Source organism: Amphiura filiformis, chromosome 12, assembly GCF_039555335.1.
Source record: "Amphiura filiformis chromosome 12, Afil_fr2py, whole genome shotgun sequence".
In the NCBI taxonomy this organism is placed as follows: Eukaryota; Metazoa; Echinodermata; class Ophiuroidea; order Amphilepidida; family Amphiuridae; genus Amphiura; species Amphiura filiformis.
Window position 1 is genome coordinate 36,216,070 of NC_092639.1, and position 11,694 is coordinate 36,227,763.

Here is an 11,694-nt window from a genome sequence, read left to right on the forward strand (position 1 = left end):
ACTTAGTTTTTTTGTGAAATATATTATAAAAGGTTCCCTGTGTTCCTGTAGTAGTTTTCACAATGTAGAGCCAATGAAGTTAAATATGGTTTCACAAAACAACTCTGTATAGTTATTAAACTCAGTGGCAGCTTAGTTCAGTTTATTTATTTTTTGTTTATTTTTATTGCCAGTGCTCTATAAAACATCTCAGAAGATCTGAGACTAGACTAGTATACCTAGTGTCAGCAGAAAATTGTATTAGTTCAGTCAACAACTTTCATTTAATACAAAAATGGTTTTCAACATTCATCTAGGAGATATCTAACATATAAAAACATTTTGTATTTGCTGAAAAGAATAAACTATTCGCATGAAAATTAGTAACATTGCGTGTTCAGAATGATGATTTAAGTGTGTAAGGCCGCTATTGAATACTCACATAATTTTAAGTGTGTAAGGCCCCTGTTGAAAACTATCACATAGCTTAAGTTTGTAAGACCCCTTGCAAACAAAAGCATAATTGCCTTACATACACACCCCATATACGGATATTCTTGTGGTAGTTGTGGGGGAAAAGATGTTCTAATCGGGGAAAAACTGGTAATGAAGCAATTGTCAGTAGAATCGTAATTATGGTGAGAATCTGGGAAATGTTGTTTATATAAGAGAGAAATGTTTATGCAGGGATCACATTTGGAAATGTTCTGATTGTATCAAAACTATATACCGGTATTACCCAATCTACGTCTCAAAGCTTATAATGGCTCAAGGTCATCCTGGATTAAAGTCATAATGTACGATCTTATAATATGAATTTGGTTAATTTTTTTCAAACCTGATTTTTTTGCATATTTGTAGTGTTTACACATGTCACAACTTGCACCTAAATGGAATCAGCCAAATTTGTTGTGTTTGTAGGTAAACAGCAAAGTTCGACATAAAGTCATAATTGAAGAAATTATGATTTTATGTCCGCCCATAGAACTGCGTGTTAAACGGCCAAAATAACAAGCAGTGTTTTTTTCACGTTACCGTTACACGTTAAAATTTGAAGGAAATCGTACATTAAGCCTTTAAGAGAGTCAGAATGCTCTGATTTTCGTGCAACTCCTCCCAAATTCCTCATCTGGTCGTACCAAAACAGTATGTTCTTTGATGGGCAAAAATTACTTTGAAACGCACTGTATGGGGATGGGTAAAGTAAAACAGTTTGAAAAATGCCACTATTGGATTAGAAAGTATGATGTACATCAGGCACAAAAAGAAACTCGTCAGTTATAGTCATCCTTGCTGTTCAACAACCTGATAATTTTGGATTATTCTGAAATATACATTTTGTTAATTGGACTTTGCTTTCTCATTTGACACCCTGTTCGTGAAAATCGAGCAAGAATTGATGAAGATTGACCAAGATATGCGTCTCCAAACTCTCAAACCCCAAAATCAAAGTTGCAAATTTGACGATACATTGTGTGCTTTATTGATTGGCCCGTGGTGCTTGTGTGCAGTACAACGAAGCTTTCCCATTGAAAATTGTTGAAATTGCAACTTTTGATTTTCAGGTTTGGAGGCGAATATCTTGGTCAATTCTTGTTCGATTTTCACGAACAGGTTGTCTAATGATATTAACATCTGCAATGACCAAGTGGGTGTTCGGGGAAAAACGACATACAGTGGGTATCAAAATAAAGGAAACGGTTTTGAAATGCCACTAGATTTAAAAAGTATGAGGTATTTGGTCAAAATGCTACAGTTGATAGCTGAATCAACATCTTGTCCTCCCGCAAGTGTCAAATTACTGGCGCATGACCATTGATAAGGACTCGGTGGCTATTTTTGTGAGCCAAGTAAAAATGCAGTTGCGCAAAGTCAATTTGTTTTGTTTGTTTTGTTTTATTTTTTCTTTAACCTGGGACACTCAATCAGTTGAAAACACAATTAATCATCTGTTCTTCCTTGAGGCCCAGGGACCAAGGACCGTCAATTAAAATCAATGCAACATGAAAATCACATGATTGACCACTTTCTTTACAGTAATTATGATTGACATTCTTAGTCTTCCACATGGTCACCATTCCTCTGTATGCAGATTTCAGCTCTCCTCAACATGGCGTTCACGAGAGATCTGTCCTGCTTGAGAATGCCATGTTTGCAATTATGTGTCTCTGGAGTTATCAGGTCTGCAGGAGATCCAGAGGTGTTAGATCAGGAGATCTTCCAATGTCTTAGGGGCCATTCTGCTTGGTACTTAAGACGGTTGCCGAACAATCCTGCAAGGCGTTCTGTCAATTACTGTAAAGAAAGTGGTGAAACATGCGATTCTCATGTTATTTAATTGACGCAATTGCATTTTTACACGGCTCACAAAATAGCCACTGAGTCCTTATTAATGGTCACACGCCAGTCCAGTGATTTGACAGTTGTGGAAGACCAAGATGTTGATTCAGCTATCAACAATAGCATTTTGACCAATAACCTCATACCTTTTAATCTAAAGATATTTTTCAACTGTTTACTTTATTTTCTAAATCCAGAGAAATGGTTTTGGCATGTGTGGACAAGATTTTACCAGTTTTGAATTTTGACCCCCTGATTAATCTTGATCTTAATGAATATCTCGAATTGCAGAGGGGTGGCAATTTTATACCCCTCGGAATCTCATTTTGTACTACCTGTGAACAATAATGAACAAAGAAAAACTTTGCTCTGTCACTGGATTAATAGTTTTGTCCTGAAGAAGTAAGAGCAAATCCTGGCGAAAGCTTGACACCCTGAATTCTCAAAATATAATTCAAAAATGTTTTAACTGACTTTCAGCACAGGAATTGAACGTTCAAATAGCATCGCATTTTGTAGAATCATTTGTAAGAAAAGTTGAACAATGATGGCGCTTGTAATTAATGGTATTACTATTAGAACATCAGCAAACAGACTTTTCAACGGAAATTTTCAAAAAACTTGATCATGAAATGTAAAGGATAACTCATATTATTTGACTGATTTAAATTTAAAATATATGTAAATAGCGCCCTCAATTTCCACACAAATATGCAGTTTATAGGGTTAAAATTACCACAAAAAGCACAAAAAGATGAATAATTTGATATAGAAATGAAAACCTATGTTAAAAATTGCTACTAAATATATGTGTAAGTACAGTTTATTAGTTTGATAGCTGTTGGTATTGTTCAGGTCAAGAATTGAACATTTATATAATAATGTTTTGTTAGAAAAATGAATAAATGATCACCGTCAAACAACCGTGCTCATCAGAAAAAGCAATGATGTTGTGAAGAACTTGTGCTTTGATGACCTTCGGTTGGATCAGTGCGTTTTTGAAGATATGTGTTACTCGTGAATTTTCAATTCCAGTACTTAAAGTTGGTTTAACATTTTTCAATTGTTTGATTAATACAGCACATATGAACTTAACTTCAGTATCACAAAAATAGTTTTGCATTTAAACACTTTTAAAGAGACTTAAAATGTTTAAAGTTTAAATACTAGTATTTAATTTGAACTGTATCTATTCACTAAAAACAAATTCTGTGGAAATATGTTGGCTATAATGTTTCATTAATAAAATACAAATCTTTAGGCTTCAACATGCATGTAATCTGGTTCAACCGTAGTTGCCTGACTAACATGAGACATTGTCCTGATCTGAATTGGTCTACTAGGTACGCCAACATAGTCCTCCTGACGCATATATTCAGGATTTTCCAGTGTCGATAATGGCCGTTGCTGACGATGATATGGTGCATAGTTTCCAGTTCCCATGGTGTCATAGCCATCTCCCTGTACTGGATTTATATTGTCAACATTAATACTATTGATAACATATGGAGTTTTGGTTCGATTAGTAACTGAACTTTTAAATTTTGACCTAAGTTTGAGGTAACACACGACTAAACCCACAATGGCGATAATAGTTGCCACAATAAAGGCAAGCATCCAACCCAGTGCAGAACCAACTGATAACGAGCCAGAAGAATCCATACTTGAATCATCTGGAGCTGGAGTTGTTCCATTTGTCATTTCTATTATCTTTTCAGTCACATACAGAACAGCAGTGACTTGAATCCAGTCGTCTTTGAACTGGAAGGTACACGATATCGAAGACTCATTGTCGTGAGCTGTGATATCGTTGATTGTCAGTACTTGTTTGTTAGATGAGAGCTGAATATCGTAATCTTCAATATCTTTAGGTTCTGTCGACCAAAACAGATTGTTCATCGGCAGATAAGAAGAGCAAGTAAATTGAATAGATTCGTCAATGAAAACCATGGCTATTTGTGGTGAGATTGTGATCAAAGGTTCAGGTAAAATCACATGCGTTCTTACGGAACATCTACGCGGCATTAACGGGTCGGATCCTACGACAATTCGGCAACTAAATACAGCATTCTGTTCACTTAAGGATATCCTTGGTATAACAAATTCTGAACTGACAAAACCAGCTCCATGCGCAGAAACACTCTCAGTATCTTGATAATTATCGTTAACAAAGTCTCTTTTCCAAGTTAAATTTACCTTAGGATTTCCTTCTTCACTCAAACACTTTAAAACTAGCGGTTGTCCGATATTTATGAAGACCTCGGTATCTGGAGTGCATTCTGGATATTCAGGGGATGGATCATACAACACATTAATATCGACTGCGTCAGATATTGTAACTAGGATGTCAACATCACCTGTTCCCGCTTCGTATATATCACACTCGTAAGTACCCGTATCATGTTTGGTTATAGATGCAAAGTTTATGAAACTTTCCGCGCTGGTAGTTATAGCGGTGGAATCAAAATGAAAGTAGGAATTGGATTCCACTGCTTCTACTTGTTCTTTTAATTCATCATCTAGAATTATGTCATTTCGTGTAATTCTTTCTCCATTCTTACTCCAAGATAGAACATGGTTCGAGTTGAAATTACTCGCGGTACATCTAAGAAAGATATTTGTCCCTTCTATGACATTTGTTCCCGTTGGGTCTACCTCAATACTTGTGGAAACTCCACCAGCGATTTGACAAGATCCAAAAGCTATTAAACATATCGCTATATACCAAAATCGACTTCTTGCAAGAACTTCCATGATTATTTGACGAGAGTCACTGCTATCACAGTGTGACATTCAAATCTGACCACTAAACTTGTTTCTTCTTCAAAAAATCTTAATTAAACTTCAATACCACGCATGTCTTACGTGTGATTATACTGTAATATTCCGAAGTGGTAATATAACTTTTTATATTGGTATCAAATAGGTACTTCTGGTATCAATCAGCCGTGATTGCCACATTCAACATGTTCAAGGTCATCATTGACTTAAACCTTGGCGTTGATTATCATTACATTTCTAAAAATTCGACATGTACCGAATTTTACTTGATGTCTTCACAGATTATGATGCCATCAGCAATCCAAATTCCGCATTCGTTTGCAGTGAGCATGGTGAATATCTAGTTCACGGTCACTGCACATTGTACTTCTGGTTTTCAGATTCAGATTGTTTTACATAAGATACAGGTGATACCCATGAATCCCAACGTCATGTATCCTATACAGAATGGATATATTGCAAATTGTCCCCAAAACGATTCATGAAGTTCGTCAAAAATGCATAACCATCGAAGTTCTCATAGGTATATTGTTGTTTAATCATTACACAACGCCATTTCGCAGCCACCACTATCAGAAATATTTTGATTGTAAAACTGGGCTGGCTACCGTGCCAAATGACCCCAAAAAACTGACTTGACGTCATCCGTCTGTAAATATCAGGCTATTGTTGTAAGTGAAAGCATGCAGAAAATTATTCTGTTGTTAAAGTAAAGTTTTGTATGATTGTGAACTTGACGGAACTTGAGGGCTTTAATAATTGTACCTACCGTTTTATACAATTTTGTTTTTAATGCGCTGGGTGAATTTGCGTGTTTTGCTCTGCCAGATGGTGTCACTTCACAATAGTTGTTGCTTGGTTTGCCAATTGTAAATTAATCACACAAATTATAATTATTTAAATTTGTTCAATTCGTAACAATTTCTGCTAGTTAGTAATTGTTTAAGCTAGTAATTTTACAGGCAAAATAAACTGATTAAAAATTAAACATCATCGTTTGCTATTATATCATTAGGAGGGAAAGTCATTGCCTTACATTTGTTCAGTCGCTTCCTTCTTGTGAACGCACTAGCGGGCTTCTCCCTCGTATAGAAGGAAGGAGGTCCATGGTAGGAGTCTTAGGAATGATGATGAATTTACCAGGCTGACAATGCGCACAGAAAGATTCGCCAACAGTCCGGTGCCCTACTATATCCAGCTTCTCAATAAGTAGGTTATCTCGCCTCTGGTTTATTCTTCTTTCTCCTCAGACTCCTACCAAAGTTGTTGTTTGGTGTGTTTGGTTGTGTTTTGTGTTTTGGTTGCTCACATTTTGATATCTCTCATCTTGGTCTGTTTTTGAATAATATTGTATTTATGTATATTTATATTTTTTTAAATGTATTTTTGTATTCAACGGCACACAATTCAGCCTTTGGCTGCCATGTATTTGTTTAATAAAACCTAAACCTAAACCTAAACCATAAATATGATCGTGAAATGATGTGCTTTCCAACAGTACTATGAATATGCGTGCGAAACAATTTCAACACACTAACCGACCACTCCTTTACAAACGTACACGGGTTTTTTCAAGCACATATATCTCAGATTATTGATAACATGTTCAAATCGTATTGCATATCAATGAACCACTTTTGAAACAACCACCGTTTTCACTGCTGAGTATAATAGGCCTCTACACGTCTTGTGAATGTGGTGGGGTCACAAACAGAATGTGCCACCAAATTGACCATTATTCTGTGCAGTAAGCTGCAATCCCATAGTCTTTGCAATCTGGGATCTATTCTAATCCAGGATCTTTGAGGATTGCATTAGATCCCGCGGGATCTAATGCAATCCTCCAAGATGACCGTGAACGCTCACCCCTCACAGCGCTTGGGTAATCAACGACTACAGAGTATGGGAGAAGAAAGAATGTCAGCCTAAACCTCAACCTGATTGAGCACTTGTGGGACCAGCTTGGTCGTGCTAAGCGTGCCAGAGTACTACAGAGTAGCCCGGCAGCGCAACCACATTGAATAACCTGGTTGAAGAATGAAATGCCATCCCACAGCAAGCAGCATGCGGAGGTGCCAGGCTTTTGTGGTTGCGTATGGTTTCCCGCCCACTAATTGATGTTGTTTGAGCACAGAATAATGGTCAATTTGGCACATCTGTTTGAGACCCCACTACATTCACAAGACTAGCCGTGAGTGATTGTTTCAAATTGGTATCATTGTAAAGAGGAATAAATTAGCTGTCCATTGATATGCAACACGATTATAAATATGTCACCAATAATTTTGAGATATAGATGTTTGAAAAAACTTTCAAACTTTTGTTTAGGACTTCTTTACAACACCCCCTTCGTAGGTAATAAAGCCTCACACGTTTTTAACAATTTACACCATTCCTGCTACTTTGGCCGCAAGGGGTATTTAGCAGCATTGCAACAAGAACCAGAATTTTGGCAATTTCAAGCGCGCGGAGCATGTACACAGGAAAATTAACGCTGTTGTACCAGCAGGGCAGATTTCACGCAGATCACAAAATGCGTTTTTGTCTTTATTTTACGTGATCGGTTATAGGACAGACAAAAAGGATTGGTTTGGCAGTTAATTACTCAAGTACAGCTCCATCTTCTCTCATGTGGTTTTATGCTCTTATTCTGAGGTTTGAATAGTTTGTGTGCAAAGATGGTGAATAGTTGGTGTAGGCCTATATGTGTGTATTCATGGATGATTTGGTGGAGCCGGTGTGCATACTCTCTAAATGTACACCGAGTGGAAAGAGTGCAGTGAAATTGAGGACAATACCTTTTTGAGTGGAAATAATTCACTCTAAAAGGATTGAAAAAGTAGTCTGTATACTCTCAAAAGAGTGAATATTGCCTAAATAAAATGTACGTTCTCTCATTTTTAAGTGTTTTCCACTCAAAAACGGGCTGTCCTTCGTTTAACTCCTCGAAAGAGTGGAAATTCACTTACATTTAGAGAAATGAAGTGGTGCGTTGAGTGCGAGCTCGTGTTTTGATATTATTTTTTTTAATTGCATTGAATGCAGCTGACAACTGCCATGTTTGTGTGCCCGAAATGTCTTTTTAAGTGTGCCTACTCATCTACACATGGCAGCTATTGCACTTCCCCACGTTTGGCACTGATCAGTCGAAATGTTAATAATTCAGCCATTTGGCTGTTATTTGATTGTTTGGTATACCTGAGCTAACTGCTCGATTGATTGGGCAATTGATTGTATCATTCATTGATTGATTGATTGATATATCATTCAAATCAGTGTTTTAACACTGATTAATTAATTAATTAATTGATTAATTAATTAATTAATTAATTAATTAATTTATTTATTTATTTATTTATTTATTTATTTATTTATTTATTTATTTATTTATTTATTTATTTATTTATTTATTTATTTATTTATTTATTTATTTATTTATTTATTTATTTATTTATTTATTTATTCACGAATAAGAACTGCCTTCGTGTGATCAACTCTAATCATCTATGCAGTATTCAGTATACGCACTGATCAGCTGATCGAGCAACAGGTGAAATCCAGCTGCAATGCTGCAGCCGCTGCATTCCAATTTTTACACATCATCAAAATAAACCTACGCATGAGAATTAAGTTCCGCATGGAAAATTTTAGAGAGCGATGGGACTAAAAGTTGCTCAAAGTCTCTTACACGTAGAGTTATTACAAAAGATAAATATATTTTCTTTATTTTTGTTATTTTTCTTTGGAGAGTTTGAAATAGCATCTCGTGCCGATGACACTGCACTACGGTCGAGATTTAATATCTATGCGCAATTCACGAAGTATTTTACGTCGTCGGCTGCTTGGTATAAAAGTTTCTCGTCTGTTTTGTCATTTCTGTCTACAATTTTGGTGCAGTTTTACGAATTCATAGACCAAAACATTACAGTAATTGATGTGTGAATATAGAAGATACGAATAAGAAAGGTATGTATTATATTTATGCATTGTTTTGTAGAAATACCAGCTTGAATATTACCAGGGAGCTCCCGGCCACAAGTTGACAGGGTAGTGCCTACGCTACGGGCGACTTGCGTAATACAAATTTGCCCGGTATCCAATTAATTAAGTCGGGGCTGCAATTCCACGCGATATAGAAGAGTCATTGTTTTGTAATAATTTGTAAGAAGCGTGGTAACACATGCCCAAATTGATATGTTTGCTTCTACAGGCATGTTTAATCTTTACTAATTGTACACAAAAAGAAAAAAAAAAGAATCAAAAACAAAAACAGATTCTGATTTGTCAATCAACAATAAATCGATAAAAATTCCAGTTGCTAATTTTATTTTTTAAAAACAACAGAACATCCATTTTAACATTGACATGTTTCCAGGGATTTTAATGTGTATTTATTTATTTATTTATTATTATTATTATTATTATTATTATTGTTATTATTTTTATTAGGCCTATTTGTTGTTGTTGTTGTATTATCATTATTATTATTGTTGTTGTTGTTGTTGTTGTTGTTGTTGTTGTTGTTGTTGTTGTTATTATTATTATTAGTGTTGGTGTTGTATTATTATTATTATTATTGTTGTTGTTGTTGTTGTTGTTGTTGTTGTTGTTGTTGTTGTTGTTGTTGTTGTTGTTGTTGTTATTTTAGTGATTGAAGTCGTAATTAGCAATTGGGCTGTAATTTTACACGGTTTCATTCAAAATTGTTTGTTGCAAGAAAGCCCGTGTAAGAAGCATGGTAACATAGGCGTAACATCATTAACATTGATTTACTTTTGCTGCAACACAAACCGAAAAGAATAAGGAAAAAAACAGATTCTGAATTGGCAATCAACTACAATCGATAAAAATTCTAGTTGGTATATCTTGTAAAAAGTACCAGAACAACCATGACATGTTTCCGGGCCTTTTGGTAGGCTTTTTTATTTGGTTTTGGTGGTTTTTTTTTCATAGTCATGTATATGAAATCTTAAAATTATATTTATCGTATGTCAGGCTACTTATTTGATTATGTAACAAATTATAATTGAAAGAAAGTTGGAATTACTTTGACAATATTGACTATTTTCAGCTAACATGTATTGGAATTCTACACAGAAATACAAGCTTGAGTGATGTAAAGAAAGAAAACTGTATTCAGCATGGACACAATCAACAAATAAACACGGGAAACGGGGCACCAGGTAAGATATGTTGAAATGACTATAAAGAAATGATTACGCTTTAGCACAGATTCTGTGGCTTTGGTGACTAACATGCCCTGCTAACAACAAATATTAATTTTAAAAAGTTGTTTTGAGATGTCTCTGTCATTTTTAAAAATCGCCTTCATTCGGGATTTTTGTTTGGTTTAGGCATTCAAAATTTGTTTCTTGTCCACTGAAATACAGCACAGCTTATTTAGGTTAAAGACCACTAATTATGTATTACACGGGTTTCAATGGGAAAATGCCTAATTTCGGGTGGAATTTTCTCATATTCAGAACTCTCACAGTTCAATGCCACTAATATCAGGTGAAACTATATGATTTAGAGGCCAAATGATCAAAAATTCAACATAGGTTGACCTGAGACTTTTCTTGTTTTAACGCACTGAACCGTAAACACCTAAAATGACAGTGCGCCCTCGAAGCTGATAGTTACAATATGATAGGGCGAATGTTTACTAAAAACCGAAGCCGTGCGTATGAATTTTGGTACTATTACAACAAAAATGTCATATAATGAGAGAAAATGTTCCATTTTGAAGCATCAAACTCTAAAAAGTACTTTGTTGGCTATATAACTTGATCAATTTCAGCGATTTTAATGCAGTCTTTTCGAATGCCATGAAAACAAATAGTTCCTCGTCGTATTTCAATGTATCGCCCAGGCCTATTAGTGGTCTTTAACCTTTAACATTGATTATTAATAATTAAATATTCTTACGGTGATTTCTGGATTCCGCATTTCTGATTGGTTGTTTGCCCGGTGCATGGCCCGGAATCACTGGGTATAAAAGGCAAATGATGAAGGAACATTACGTTTTTAATAATGTTACTTCTTTATTTTTTGTTATTATTTTGATGAAATAAGAATCAGAAAATGTTTTGGTAAGTATGAATTGGGGCTCATTCATATATTTTCATGACTAAACTTTGTTTAGGCCCTCAGGCCACAATTCGCAAGCGGCGGGCATGAACAATCGTTTAAAAGGGACGCACCCACAGTGGGACGCACCATTGGGCTTCAAGGGTGTGGTAGGAAGTTTTTGAAAAAAAAACTTCACCCAATACATGAGCAAAAACAAAAAACAACTTTCCCCATCAACACTAAAACAAACCTTCCCCACCTAACTCACAGTGTATAAATGCATGAAAATTTAAAAAAAAAAACTTCCTAATTCCTACCCCAATCCCATTGCATTGATGGGTTTAAAATGAATATCATAGAACAAATGATGTTACTTGCATCGATTTCGCATAGGATGGAGGCACTACATAGACTAATTATGAGCCCTGGTGAGGGTAAAATGGGCGGGGGGGTGGTGATTTGGCCACACATTCAAAGGGCGCCTTTTAAATAAAACGCTCTAAAAAGGCTTAGGAATTTAGG

At 35.5% G+C, this 11,694-nt stretch overlaps 1 protein-coding gene across 1 annotated transcript; it reads right to left on the bottom strand.

Moving 5' to 3' along the window:
• Positions 1-156: 156 nt before the first annotated feature.
• Positions 157-5,718, bottom strand: LOC140166136 (uncharacterized). Its single transcript, XM_072189521.1, has one exon. The coding sequence runs from the start codon at positions 5,110-5,112 to the stop codon at positions 3,577-3,579; it is 1,536 nt and encodes a 511-aa protein (XP_072045622.1). The 5' UTR covers positions 5,113-5,718; the 3' UTR covers positions 157-3,576.
• Between the last annotated feature and the right edge of the window lie 5,976 nt (positions 5,719-11,694).

Coding starts and splice junctions, on each gene's coding strand:
- LOC140166136 (XM_072189521.1), bottom strand. CDS start 5,112: ATGTCACACTGTGATAGCAGTGACTCTCGTCAAATAATCATGGAAGTT.